General features: G+C 37.8%; 1 protein-coding gene across 1 annotated transcript in view; it reads right to left on the bottom strand.

Moving 5' to 3' along the window:
* Nucleotides 1-1,317: 1,317 nt before the first annotated feature.
* The window catches only part of LOC150077343 (patatin-like phospholipase domain-containing protein 2), a 97,390-nt gene continuing 83,727 nt past the window's right edge, over nucleotides 1,318-14,980 (bottom strand). Inside the window, exon 7 of the mRNA XM_090385862.1 lies at nucleotides 1,318-1,361. Within this exon, the coding sequence (XP_090241988.1) occupies nucleotides 1,318-1,361 (44 nt within the window). The remainder of the gene's footprint in view (nucleotides 1,362-14,980) is intronic.

Genomic DNA, 14,980 nt, shown 5'->3' with positions numbered 1-14,980 from the left:
CCCCCCTCCCCCACTACAGTCCTGCGTTTTATGCCTTTTGCAGTGCCTAGGATATGGAGGGAGCCAACAAATCACGTCACAAACTGTTTTGTCTGCGCTGGTAGCACAGTAGTATCTTTACCATCCTCCCCCACACCGGGTGGAAAAGGCCCGGGTTCGAATTCGGTCGATGACGAGAGGAACTTTAATAGGCTTTTTTCACTCCGTGACTGAGTTAGTCGGTCTCAGGCGTAGATAGTATGGTATTTTCCCCTGGCAACTCGGGTTTTTTCGTCCAGCAAAACAGGCAAATCGACCTGAGAACACACGCAATTTACAGACACACAAATACAGGTAACCATAATATAATCATAATAATAAAATTAATAATATTGTTGGATGGTGAAAAGGGATGCTCCGAAGCTGGGTACAAGCGAAAAGGTCCTGTGTTTGATACAGGTATGTTCGAAGATACATCTTTACGCCTATATAAATAAAATAAAAAATTAAAAAAAAACACCTTGTAAAAAGCTACTCTTTTTCAAAAACAAGAGCCATATGCCATTTTAAGCAGTATTTCCGTGTTTAGCACCCCAAAATCTATAAAGTAAACCATAACATGACCGTAACAATATATGACTCAAAATTTGTTGTTCGGTGTTATGTTCCTTTAAAAATATAAGGAGTACTGAAGAAATTAAAGTAATGATAGTACAATTGCAACAGTAAGAGAAGTTTTGGAAAGGAATAAGATCTTTTGTTTACTTACTTGGCAGTGTAATGTTCACTCGGTTTGAATTTATTGAGTAGATGCCTTCCAACTGACCGAAAATGTCGGAAATCATTCTTCATTTTTGGTATTGAACGCCAAAATCTGGATAATAAAAATGAACAGTTCATGATAACAGAATCATTGTCTCTTAGAAGTTAAGCATAAATTAATGAAAATAATAAAACGTCCATCGAAAAATATTACGGTAAATTATAAATGAAATGAATCAAAAGAGAAGCAATTAGAAACAGTGATTGTTTGATTAAGCTGTTTATTTCATTTTTACCTCTGAGCAGGGAGTGACTTGTCAAGTTCCCTCTGGTGTTTGAGGTATTTGTGTTAGTAATAAATTTTTGCAATTAGGTGGTCTGTGTCAAGAAACTACCTGTTATTTTTCACAGAAAACTGCACACAGGGTGGGTGGCAGCTTCATTTTGATTTTAAAGTGGAATGGGGCACACCTGTATGGACAACGTTTGTGACATTTCTTCGTTTAGATGATTAAATATAATCATCTCATGAAATTCGGAGCATTGCTGAATTTTGACACGGGTGTTTTGGGGTCGTCAAAGTGTTGTTTCAGGGTTGCCAAACGCTGCGGGTATATCAACTATAAAAATAATAAGACACTATAAAAATAATTTTTATAGTGTCTCAGTTTGAATAATATTCTAAAGAAGGACTTAAATTGTGGAATAAAAATGCATTTCCTTAAATTTCTATGAAAACTGGGTCGGAAGCAAATGGTGGGAATGTGGATTGATTTGCCTCCAGGATAACATTCCTTCACCACCGATAATTCTTGAAAATCTGTAGTTTGGAGATGTTGGCACTGTCATTTTTCTCAGGTCCTATCCACTCGTGATTACTTTCAGTTTGCTCGTGTCAAGGAGTCATTTAGGATACATCACTCTGAATCTGCAACACGACTGTCAGAGGATTACTGCATCGCCCGATCCCGTTGATTACACCGTGCGATTGATCTTCTGCCTCACCGATGAGAGATTTGAGTTGGCCTTCATAAAGATTACATTGAGCAAGGTGTACAGTAAGTTGTTGTCATATATCGTTTTATTGATTACTTGTACCTGTAACTTTTACTGATCATATTAAGATCTCGGGAATGACCTTTGTGCATGGGCGATAAATAGGCAAATTTTATTTAAAATATTTTTATATTTTTAATATAAAAATATATAGAGAGAGAGAATATATATAAACATATATAGAGAATAAAGTTCACTAATATCAATTTTAAATTATATATCAAGTAGATAGCTCTTTTTCAAAAATTTTTAATTGATACAATTGATAATTGTAGAATTAAAAAGTATATTTTTATAATCATGGATATAAAATTTCAACATCGATTAACAATCAGATTTATGCGCAATGAACTGTACGGTCATTGATTTCGTTATAAAGTAGGCTGGTTACCACTTTTGTTGACAAGATCTTTGAGATTATCAGCTGTAATAGAATAGTACGATGCTTGATCTCAACACTGTTTTGATATTTGATGGTTAATTCATTTTGGCAAAGGCCACACACAAATCCGTCTCGAATATCCACGTTGAAATGAACTGATTAGCTGTCGTATCATCCAAGTTTTCAAACTATTTTCATTCGTTCCTTCCGGAGTGAATGCAAATACACTTAGTAGTCAATGAACATTTCGTGTGATGTCATGAATCCACACGAAATAACCGCAATGAATTCAGTTATTCTCTTTCAATTGAGAACAACGCGATAATTTTTTTCTGGCTCACTGACATCGATAACTTTTAGAAGTGAAGGCGTGGGGCGTTTCAAACGTTTTAGTTTCCTTATAGAATATAGATTAATATTTTTTTATGTAGAGCCGTGTTAATTTTATAATATTACTCTGAAAGGTAATTAATTTTAGATTTGAGAACAGGCGAATGTAATAAACACTTCGTTATTCTCGAACTTTTGGAAATTAAATAACTGTTCCCTTTCAGCATGGGAGGATTCTCCTTCCCCTATTCTTGAATCTAATCCTCACATCTTCAAAAAAATAAAATAAAATAAAATAATAATTAATTAATTAATCTGCAAGCCTAAATCTACATCAATAATGTAAAGGTGTACTTAGAAATTTTTGGACTCAGTAGATTTTAAATATTGTATATGCTCTCATATTATTTTGATGAAATATGAATATCGCTTGATTTTTCTAGGCTTAAATGTTTAAGTGAAGCATAGGCTGTACAGGTAGGTCAACGTCTCATTTTGTATATTCCAGTGAGAAAACTGGACTTCATACGAAATGCATCGATCTCATATTGCGGAGGCTCTTGTTTCATCGGCATCGAATTACTTTAATTATTATGGCAACTTGGAGGCATTCATAATAGGAGATCATTTAGCAACAAATTCAGTTTGTTCATTCGTTATATACAAAATGAAGATCCACGGATCTTTCTTCTCACAAAAAACTAATTGTTGTTGCCACATTTGAATTCTCAGATTCCGTTTTAATGTCAAGTTATTTCCTAAAAAAATCATTTACGGACAAATTTAAATTTCATAATTTTTGACGATGTTTTTTTTTTTTGTTTATTAAGGTCAGTTTATTTATATATTTTTAAATTCCATTGCTAATAATCTGTATACAGGTGGTCCATAAATAAGGAAACATATTTGACTGTAAATGACAACACTTTTAAATATACATTTTAATTGATGCTAGTACAACAGAAAGGTACACATAAATTTTAACAAAAATTACATCTTCAATATGGCCACACTTTTGGTCTTTACAAAACTGTAGTCTTTTGGGTACAGAGCAAGGAACAATGAAGAAATGTTCTCAGCTTCTCTGATTCTTGACTGTTGAATCTCCAGCAGAGACATGTGCTTATTACTAAAAAAAAAAAAAAAAACACCTATCATATTAGGGACACTCGAGAATTACCTCATCTACCCAAGTGTATTATGTAAAAAGCTGAGTTCTATGGTCGGTTTCCCTGTTTTTCTGGACGAAAAACACCAGTTTTCGCGGGGGGAAACCTTAGTACAAATTTGTATCAACGCCTGAGATCCACTGTTCAGCCACAGAGTAAATAAGCCCATAAAAGTTCCTCGCATAAATGACGGGATTCGGAGCGGACCTTTTCCATTTGGTGTGGGGAGGACGGTGATTATAATCACTGTGTTCCTGGAGCAGACTATGCTTATTACTAAATATGTATCCTTTAATAATCCTCACAAAAAAGCAATCACAGGATGTTATTCTGTGGAACTCAGTGGCCATTCAATGGATCCCCGCCATCCGACCCTTCAACCTAGGAACTTTTCTTCAAGAATCCGCAGACAATATTTGCACAGTGAACTGGTGCTCCCTCTTTCTTGGGCAATGTGCTACTAATCCTGACGAGAAAAGTCATCTGTATACTGCATAAAAAAAATCAATGCTGAAAATTAATCTGGACTTCATTAATGGAATGACTTTGTCTTTTGGTAGTCACAGTTAACTTTCTCGTTTCACTGTTCCCTCAAATAAAAAAAGGTCATAGAGCACTTCCTCTCCAAATTCCAGACCACACTATCAAGCCAGGAGTGTTTAATTCCTTGTTAAAGAATAAATGGGAGTTCTTAAGAGCGTAATAAATACCATTGTGGAAATAAACAGTTCCATTTAGATTAAATGTGACTTTATCAGTCGCCCTCGTGAGTACACTTGGTAGAATCGCTGTCCTCTCAACAACGGATATAAAAGACCTCAGTTCGAATCCCATCAATGACACGATGAGTTTTTGTGGATCTTTTTCATAACGTAGATGAATTAGTTGGTCTCAGGCGAGGATAGTATGTTTTTCTACCAGAAACTCGTGTTTTTCGTCCAGAAAATCAACCGCAGAACACATGCAATTTACAGATATACAGGGTGATTCACTACCAGTGCGACAAACTTGCAGGAGGTGTAGGGGGCACAAAGACGAATCGGAATCACATAGCATTGCAGGGTCCGAAATGCCTTCGTCATGCGGTAGAGGACGTTGAACGGGAGGTCGCGTGAACAGCGATCCCGCTGGAAGTCAGCATTTGCGAACCGGTTCCCGAGACAGTAGGATGGACGGGTAGTCAAACGTTGAACTGGCCGACATGCACCTCGCGTATGGAGCTGCAGACTGTAACGGGCGCGCCGCTCTGTGCTTGTACCAGGAACATTTCCCGCACAGGCGTGCTCCTCATCATACGATTTTCGCACGTGTGCACTGAGACTGGTTACTGAGACTGGTTGTTTCACGAGAGGTACCATGAATCGAGAGCGAACGACGAGGACGCCAGACAATGAGGAGAATGTCCTACGTCTTGCAGAAGGCAATCCGCGTACGAGTACTCGAGTGATAGGCCAACGATTGGGTATTTCCCAATCCACTGTATGTAGGATACTGTCAACAAACTAAATGAGTTCATACCATCTGCAACGCGTCCAATCATTGGAGCCTGCGGATCATCCACTCCTGAAGACTTTTGCTACTTGGTTTCTTCAACAGAAACGGTTCGCAAATGCTGACTTCCAGCGGGATCGCTGTTCACGCGACCTCCCGTTCAACGTCCTCTACCGCATGACGAAGGCATTTCAGACCCTGCAATGCTATGTGATTCCGATTCGTCTTTGTGCCCCCTACACCTCCTGTAAGTTTGTCGCACTGGTAGTGAATCACCCTGTATATTATATACGGCGCAGTATGGATGCGCCTAAAACCCTACAACAATTAATCGAGTTTCATCAGTCCACAAAACATTATCAATATCTGGGTTTGTAATACTTACGGCCCAATACCGATCGGAAAATTCCAATCTTTCACCTGAATCGTCCTCATTCAAAATTTATAGCAACATGGGATGATAAACTTTATATTTAAGTTTCTTTATGAGTCTATTTTTAGCTTGTTTTAGGTATTTTAAGTTCCAAACTTCGCTTTCTTTGAGATTTTTTTCGGACTTCCTTCGATATTCTCTTTTAACAGTTCCAAATTGGCAGATGTCTTTGAGAGACAATGTCCGCCAGGTTTTAGTAGATCGCGCACTTCAATCTTCTCCGTCATTTGCTGTATAGTCTTTATTTTTGGTGATTTATATCCAAAAAATATTTTGAACTGGCTTGCAACTTCTGCAGCATTTTCATATTTTGCATGCCACCTTACAAGTTCAGTAAGGTGGCATGCAATTCATTTCAAATCTGTTCATACTTTTCCTATGTTCAAATTTCCATATCATATGAAACAATAAAAAATATATATATTATGAACTATTTTTCAAATAACTTATACATATTTACATCAGCAGTCATTCAAAATAATTTCCTTACTTATGGACCACCTTGTATAAAGCCGAGGCCACACAGAACGCTACGCTATTATGTACGTTACGTATGCTTTGTACGCTACACCAAATGGCCACACTGGCTACAATTCGTACGAGACTTCAGCAGAGAAAAAGAACTAAATTTCTTGCATGCCCGTCGTCAGCGACACTTAAAAATATAGCCACAAATCAAACAATACGGCGACGTAGCTAGACAGCGAACATAGGGTACATAGCGTACGCAGTTCTGTGTGGCCCCTTACGTTGTCTGTAAAGGGAACTATTTTTCCAACGCATATCAAACGTAGCGTACATAGCGTACGTAGCGCTCTGTGTGGTCTCAGCTTTATAGACCGACTGTTATTCCTATCTAATTTGCTTACAGTTTACATTTATTCGATTTATAACACATTAATAAGAAAAAACTGAATTAATGTGTACGTGCAAACCAATTGATTGAATTAAAATAATTTGATTATTAATGAAATTTTAAGAATTATCCCAGTATGTTATACTTGATGGTCTTCCTCCTGGACGTACAGGAGGTTTAGGAACTGATTCTGTTGACCTCTTGTCATTAAGTAATTGTGTTTATTCCACTACTCGTTAATGTAACTATTCAACTGTTTTTTTTTTTTTTTTTTATACTTGGTTTCTTTTGTTTTTGAGAAAAAGTAAGTTTTCATTGGATCTTAAAATAAGATTAAAAATTTCAAAACATAAATAAAACTGCTATCATAAATACAGCTAACTGGCACTCTTAATTATGATCAAAAGACAGTTAATGCACAACAACATCTCTCTCTCTCTCTCTCTCTCTCTCTCTCACGTCGTAATACTCTGAAGTGTCACCTGTGATTTTATCTGAATCCCTTTTCTTTTAACTTCAATTTCGTTTTCGTAAACAAATTCCGGACATAAATGGGTCAAATATTATTTATTTATTCAGTGGGTTGCAAGTTACAATCACCCCTTGTACGGCGTGCAAGCCAGAGGGGTATATTTAGAATGCAGAGGCTAAATTTTCCAAAAATATTTACGGTTTAGTAATAAAGGAAATATGTATATTAATGTAAAACATTTGTTCTTCGTTGCTGGATGTCTTCGTAGAGGAGCATTCGCAATACTAAAATTTATTAACTTCGTACCCGAATGTCGCGATGACAACATAACTCAGAGTAACTAAAACATGATGTGTTCCAGCTAATAGTGTTGCAACTCAGTTGTTTCTTGGTCGATAGTCTTTCTGTAGGCCTTATTGGAGCACAGTTTTTCACAGTTAACCTGAAACCAGTTTAGGGTTTCTATGGTATTAAGTGGAGACATTCTGCTTAAACTTTTCAAGGAGTTCAGATTAGAGCGAAGTGGCCTATTTGCAGGCTGCACGATTGCCTCTGACTTCGTGGGTGCGAGATGATGCCTGTAATTATTGGCGCATCATATCTTCCTGTCAGTAGCCTAGCCAGGATATGAATATTTGTTCAAATGACAATAAACATCCACGGTGTCCACTCCATACAAAATTTATTTTTATATATATTTTTTTATTTTGTATTATTATTTTTTTATTTATTTATTTTATTTTATTATTATTTTTTTATTTATTTATTTTATTTATTTTATTTTATTTTATTATTTTTTATTTATTTATTTATTTTATTTTATTTTATTATTATTTTTTTATTTATTTATTTTATTTATTTTATTTTATTATTTTTTTATTTATTTATTTTATTTTATTTTATTATTTTTTTTTTATTTATTTACTTTATTTTATTTTATTATTATTTTTTTATTTATTTATTTTATTTATTTTTTTATTTTTTTATTTTTTTAAGGTCCTAGCCGACGAAATCCCAGGAAATTAAGCGGCAGGACCTGCCAGAGTGAATCTACAGCTACTGGGTTCCTGGTCTGCCTCCACGGGGCGTAAGTGGGACAACGTTGGGCCTCAATAGGGGTCCAACGGCTAAATGACCAGATGAACAACGGTACAGAACACAACACATGAACAATTCCCACACACTTTTAAATCTCTGGCATTTCCCAGTGAACTGGTTCACCACAATGAAAGCAACGCGGAGATGGGGGAAACCCCTGGTGCTGTAAGACAACAACACACACTTACACTTACACTTACAAAATGGTCTGCGCGACACTGTGGTATCGTCACCGTCCTCCCTACACCGGGTGGAAAAGGCCCCGGTTCGAATCCCCTCGATGACGCGAGGAACTTTAGTGGGCTTTTTTCACTCCGTGGCTGAGTTAGTCGGTCTCAGGCGTAGATAGCAAGTTTTTTTACCCCGGCAACTAGGGTTTTTCGTCCATCAAAACAGACAAATCGACCATAGAATACACGCAACGTACGTACATAATACCCAATGCACGGCAGATGAATTTAATTATTCGGGTTGACCTACAAATAATAGTTTGGTTTTTGCATACAAAATGCCTCTGGATACAGTGAAGGGGAATTGGAAAATCTTGTTTAGTCACCTGAGTATCCAATATTCTATGTTTAGGAGGGTTTTAACGTACGTTTCGGGAGCTTAGGACCAGATGACGTATAAGGCAACCGGGGCAACGCACCTAACAATGTATTCCTTCACCAGTTGAGCATTTTGAACCCCAGCCAATTCTTATATTGAGCGCCAAATTCCGGCTAGTGTTTTCTTCCTTTCTGGTAGTAGTGAAATGCTTAGTGAAGGATAAATTGTTCCAGGTAAATCCCAGATCCTTGTGATGATCGAATTTTTTGATGGTTTCGCCATTTAAGAGAATGGTGATGTTATGATTTTTGTGCTTTGTGGAGAAGGACATCTGGGCAGTTTTAAGAGTATCCAATATTCTATGTTTAGGAGGTTTAGTTAATTTCGAACCCAATCGAGGCGAGGAAGTTGGCCAGATTAGTTAACTGTTGTGTGGCTTGTAAAGCAACAGTATGCTCACTATCATCACTGCTGGATGGGAAGAATATTTTCAGGTCGTCCACGTAGGTTAGGATGTTATTGTAGGTTGAGAGGAAAGGATTGAGGGCTACGGCGAAAAGTGTCGCAGAGAGCACTCCTCCTTGGGGAACTCCTCTGTTTACTGTGTAATTTACGCTAAAATCTTCATGCGCTACTATTATAATCCTCTCTGTAAGTAAATCTCGCAGTAGTGTCAGTAAGTTTCCTCTAATGCAATATCGTAAATAAATTTGATGAATTTGAAGTGCTGGTCAAAACATCAAAGGCAGATATTGTTGGGACATCAGAGACATGGTGTCACACAGATATAAGCAGAGCGGAATTGGAATTTGGGGACTACAATGTGTACATAAAGGATAGAGAGGATAGAAAGGGAGGAGGGGTTATGCTATAGATTCAGAAAAACATAAAATCTAAGGAAGTGCATCCAGTTGACTTAGATGGACAGTGCAATGTTGAGTCCGTTTGGTGTGACATAAGCACTGGGAAAGCAAAAATGAGAGTACAAGTGTGTTATAGGCCTAATGACTCTAATGAGTAAAACGAGCAATTGTACAGAGAAATACAAGGGGCCAGTAAATCAAATTGTGTTATAATGGGGGAGATTTTAACTTTCCAGATATTGGATGGAATTTGTGGGTTGATCACTCGCCCACTAGAAAAACTTTTGTGGATTTATTGGATGATTGTTTTCGCAGTAGCATGTTCGAGAGGCAACCAGAGAGTGTAATACTCTTGATCTGGTTATCAGCAGTGGTTATTCATGCATTAAGAATTTGTAGATAAAGGAACCACTAGGTGGAAGTGATCACAGTGCACTGATGTGGGATTTACTTAAATATAATTACCATCAGGGGTAAAGGGAAGAGTTTTGCTTCCGTAAAGGTGACTACAGTGCTCTCAGGCAGTTTTTAAATGTACATTGTGACCAACTGATGATTCTAAAAGGAACGAATCGTGGAAGCTACTAGGCTTTTCATACCGATTAAGAAATATTGTTCAAGGTTTCTGCCTGAATGGATGTCAGATGAACTAATGAGACTCGTGGCAGAGAAGAAAAATGCATTGGGATGCTAATGAATTATCAGGTGACACAGAAGCCTGCAATCAAGTCACAAAAGGTGGTAAGGTAAGCGATGGCGGATTACGAGGAATCTTTGACAAATGATAATAAGAAAAACAGCAATGACTCGTTTATTTATATAAATTCTAGAAGGAAGGGTATGAATCTGATTGGTCCACCTGATATCGATGGTTCGGCTGTTGATGATCCTGCTCAGATAGCTGATAATCTGAATGAGTATTTTGCATCTAGGTTCACACATAAGGCGTTATTAATGGGAGGAAAATGTCAGAAGTTTATCAAACTGTAAAATGATTTTATAATAACTAAATGGGTGCTAAATGATTTTATAATAACTGAGAGCAAAGTGGAGGAGAGATTGTTGAAGTTAAACATAAGAAAGGTACCTGCGATAGATGGGATCTATCCAGCTGTATTAAAAGAAAGTAGGCAAACTCTTAGCCATAATTATGAAAGCATCCTTGGACTCAGGGGAAGTCCCCACGGACTGGAGATGTGAAAATATATCCCCAATTCACAAAGGGAGATCTAAGGGTGACACGAGTAATTACAAACCAGTTAGTGAACTTCTATGGAGAAAAGGGTAATTGAGTGGGAGAAGACAGTGAGTGGTAATCAATGGACGTTGCTCTTCGTGGACAAACGTTATTGGTGGTGTCCCTCAGGGTTCGGTGTTGGGCCCATTGTTGTTTTGTATATTTATCAATGATACTGATGAAGATATATATGGCTTAATGTCGAAGTTTGCAGATGGTACAAAGGTTGGTAGGGTTGTTAATGACAGTAATGGCAGTGTGCTACTGCAACAGGATCTACAAAATTTGGGCAGGTGGGCTGAGAAGTGGCAATGAAATTTAACATTGACAAATGAAAAGTACTGCATATAGGTGACAGTAACCACAGAGAAATGTACCAACTGGGTGGTGTTACATTCAGGGTAGTGGAGAATGAAAGGGACCTGGGGGTAATTGTGCACTGAAATGTGAAGTTTCTGAGCAGTGTAGACAGGCTGCCAAAATAGGTCATCGGATCTTGTCAATGATATAGAGGAATTTTTCTAGCAGGGATAAGAAGGTCATTATCCCCGTGTATAAGGCGATGTGGCATGACCATTGCCTTATCCCCGTGTATAAGGCAATGGTGATGCCACATCTTGAGTACTGCGTACAGGTCTGGAAACCTCACTTTAGGAAAGATGTAGAGTTCCTAGGACAAGCACAGAGGATGGCAACAAAACTGGTGAGGGGAACATACCCTTGCCTTTACGAAGAAAGGCTTAAGTTCTGCAAATTGCAACGCCTGGAGACTAGACACCTGCGAGGTGATCTGATTGAGGTGTATAAGGTGAGGCGAGGTGTTGAGCACGCTGAATTCTGATGGGATTCTTCCGCTTACTTAGATTATGAACCTGAGGGAGCATAAATTCAAATTGAGGAAAGAGTTGTTGAATAGATGTGCGAAAATTTGCCTTTAGCCAGGGGGAGAGGGTGATTAATTGCTGGAATATACTTCCTTCTGTCGTGGAAGTTGATAGTTTAGAAAATTCAAGGAGCAACTGGTCAAACTTTTACGGGGAATGGATGTGCGAAATTGTTTCTTTTTTTTTTGGCTGATGCTACATATGGTCATACGCTTTCTTGCATCATATGCCTCCATTACTATTAGCTAGAGAAGTGTTGTAGGTGAGGAAAAGATAAAAGGTTTCAGGTATGTTGTTATTAGGAATGTGTAATACCCTTGCAAGTAAATAAACCCACAAATTGTGCAAGGTTATTGGTCAACTCAAAATCGCAGCATCTCTACCGGTTTAGTATCTGTAATTATAATATAAGGGGCTTAGAGGGGAACAGGTATCCTGTGTGTTATGAGACACTCAGCCTAAAACACTGATTGGTCCAATATCTCTCTATTACAGAAGATTTAGGAGAAGTCCGGTTGGCCTGCCTCCCTAAAATCCACTCATGCACACCTTCTCGATGGTAAGCCCTGTTACGTCACTTAGGTGGCAACGAACGTGTAGAGTGGTTCTCTTCATGACGCCTGGTCAGCGTGAAGAGGAAAAGACCAAACCCTCCAGCAATGAGAGCACAACAATACAAATGGCCCTCAGTCCCCAGCAGCTTTCACTCTCCCTCTTACGGCAGCGAGAGGATCAGAGTGGAAGCAGAGGGTGCTAAGAATCTCTGGGTACGACCAGGCTGCCATGCACGGAAATTGAACTTGGCCTGTTATAACGTACGATCACTCATCGGTGAAGACAGGATATTAGAACTGGAAAAGGAACTAGAAAATGTGAATTGGAATATCATCGGTTTGGCTGAAACAAGAAGAAGAAATGAATCACTTATAAGTTTATCAAGTGGAAATCTGCTGTACACCAATGGAAACAGTGAAAGGAGTGAAGGTGGAGTTGGGTTTCTGGTCCATAAAGATTTTAAAAACAACATTTTGGAATTCAAAAGTACATCACCAAGGGTGTCAAGACTAATACTCAAGATTTCTAAGAGGTACAAGCTAAAGATTATAATGATTTATGCACCAACATCGAGCCATGATGATGAAGAGGTTGAAGAAATGTACACTGAAATTGAGAGTCTTGTAGATGAGCAGAAAACCCACTACACTATTATCATGGGGGACTTCAATGCTAAGGTTGGAAAAAGGCAAAACAGCGCAGAAAGAGGAACTATAGGAAATTTTGGAATTGGTGAAAGAAATAAAAGAGGTGAAAGACTTGTGGAATTTGCAGAATCTCAAGGAATGTCAGTAATGAACACTTTTTTCAAGAAAAGGGTGAACAGAAAGTGGACATGGAAGAGTCCAAATGGATTAACAACTAATGAAATCGACTTCATCCTCACTAACAGAAGATATATTGTGAATGATGTTACCGTCCTGAATAAGGTAAATGTTGGAAGTGATCACAGAATGGTAAGATGTACACTTGATATAGATGTAGGAAAGGAAAGGAAAAAACTGACTCGAGTAAATAATACAAAGGTCTTTGAAATAACAGAGGAGGAGAAAAAGCAGTATGTACTGGAACTTAAGAACAAGTTTGAGCTTCTGCAGACTGCTCAGGACCAAGATATCGAGGAGGAATATTACAACTTTCTGAAAGTGATAAAGCCCAAGAAACCTATAGGGAAACAGAAATCCAAAGAAGAAAAAATTAGTCAAGAAACACTTGTCATGATGAACCAAAGACGACAAATGAAGAGCAAGAAAAACACTGACAGGGAGAAAATTGAGTATACTGAGTTATGCAAAGCCATTAGAAAGAGACTCAGAGAGGACATAAGAAGATTTAACACAAGAAAAGTAGAACAAGCATTAAGAGAAAACAAAGGATTTAAATCAGCAGCCATGAGCAGTAATACAGAAAGACAAATGATACTGAAACTGAAGAATAGCGATGGCGTACTTATAAACAGCAGAGAAGGCATAATTCAAATAGCAGAAGACTACTATAGAGAATTATACAAGGAGCGAGGGAATGATACCAGCAGTGGGGAAGATGGATTGCAAAGTAGCAACACATACGACATACCCGATATTCTTCCTGATGAGGTAGAACATGCATTGAAGAAAATGAAGAATCGGAAAGCCCCGGGGGAAGATGAAGTTACTGTAGAGTTGTTAAAATTGGGAGGAAGAGACATAACACAAAAACTGGCAAGGCTCTTCACAAAGTGCACTAGAAAAGGTGTGATGCCTAAGCAGTGGAATAATGCAATCATAGTTTTGCTGCATAAGAAAGGAAATAAATCAGAAATTGGAAATTATAGACCAATTAGCTTGTTATCCCATATCTACAAGTTGTTCACAAGGGTCATTACTAACAGATTAGAAAGAATACTTGATGAGAATCAACCGAAAGAGCAAGCTGGCTTTAGGACAGGATTCTCAACTATGGATCACCTTCACGTAATATCACAGCTAATGGAGAAAGCAAATGAATATAAAACACCATTATGCCTGGCATTTGTGGATTATGAAAAGGCATTTGACTCCATACAGCATAAGGCAATGTTTCGGGCACTGGAAAGACAAGGCATAGATACTCCATATATTATGATTTTGAAGAAAATATATGAGAGTGCTACATCCTTTATTAGACTAGACAAAGACAGTAGCAAATTTAAAATCGAGAAAGGAGTTCGACAAGGAGACACAATATCTCCGAAGCTGTTTACTGCTGCCCTTGAAGAAGCTTTCAGAAGATTAGACTGGTCGCAGAAAGGAGTCAATGTGAACGGAGAGTACCTAAACCATTTACGATTTGCAGATGACATTGTGGTCATAAGCCACGATCCCAAAGAATTAGAGGAAAATCTTAATCAGTTATGCACAGTTAGTAAGGATTTTGGACTAAAGATGAATATGGCTAAAACAAAAGTAATGATGAACAAGTATGCCACGGAAAGGGAAATAATGATTGAAGGAGCAGTAATTGAAAAGGTGGAGTCATATACTTATCTGGGACAAGTTATTAGCTGTAATAATGATAAATGGCTGGAAGTCAAGAGAAGAATAAGTTTTGGATGGATAGCATTCAGGAAATAGAGTCACATACTGAAGGGCAATATTCCAGTTTGTCTGAAACGTAAAATAATGAATCAATACTCCCCACCATGAACTATACTCCCCACCATGACTTATGGAAGTGAAACTTGGGCACTCACCAAAAGAATGGAAGAGAAGCTGAGAACTACACAGCGAAGAATGGAACGAATCATATTGGGAATCAGACTGTTAGATAAGAAGAGAAACACATGGATTAGGCAGCAAACTCAAGTAAAGGACATTCTTATCAAAACTAAAGAACTAAAATGGTCT

Source organism: Mastigoproctus giganteus, chromosome 12 (genome assembly GCF_048544385.1).
Source record: "Mastigoproctus giganteus isolate SK-2022 chromosome 12, ASM4854438v1, whole genome shotgun sequence".
NCBI classification, from domain to species: domain Eukaryota; kingdom Metazoa; phylum Arthropoda; class Arachnida; order Uropygi; family Thelyphonidae; genus Mastigoproctus; species Mastigoproctus giganteus.
Note: the sequence above shows the minus strand (reverse complement) of the source record. Positions and strands in the feature narration are given on the sequence as shown.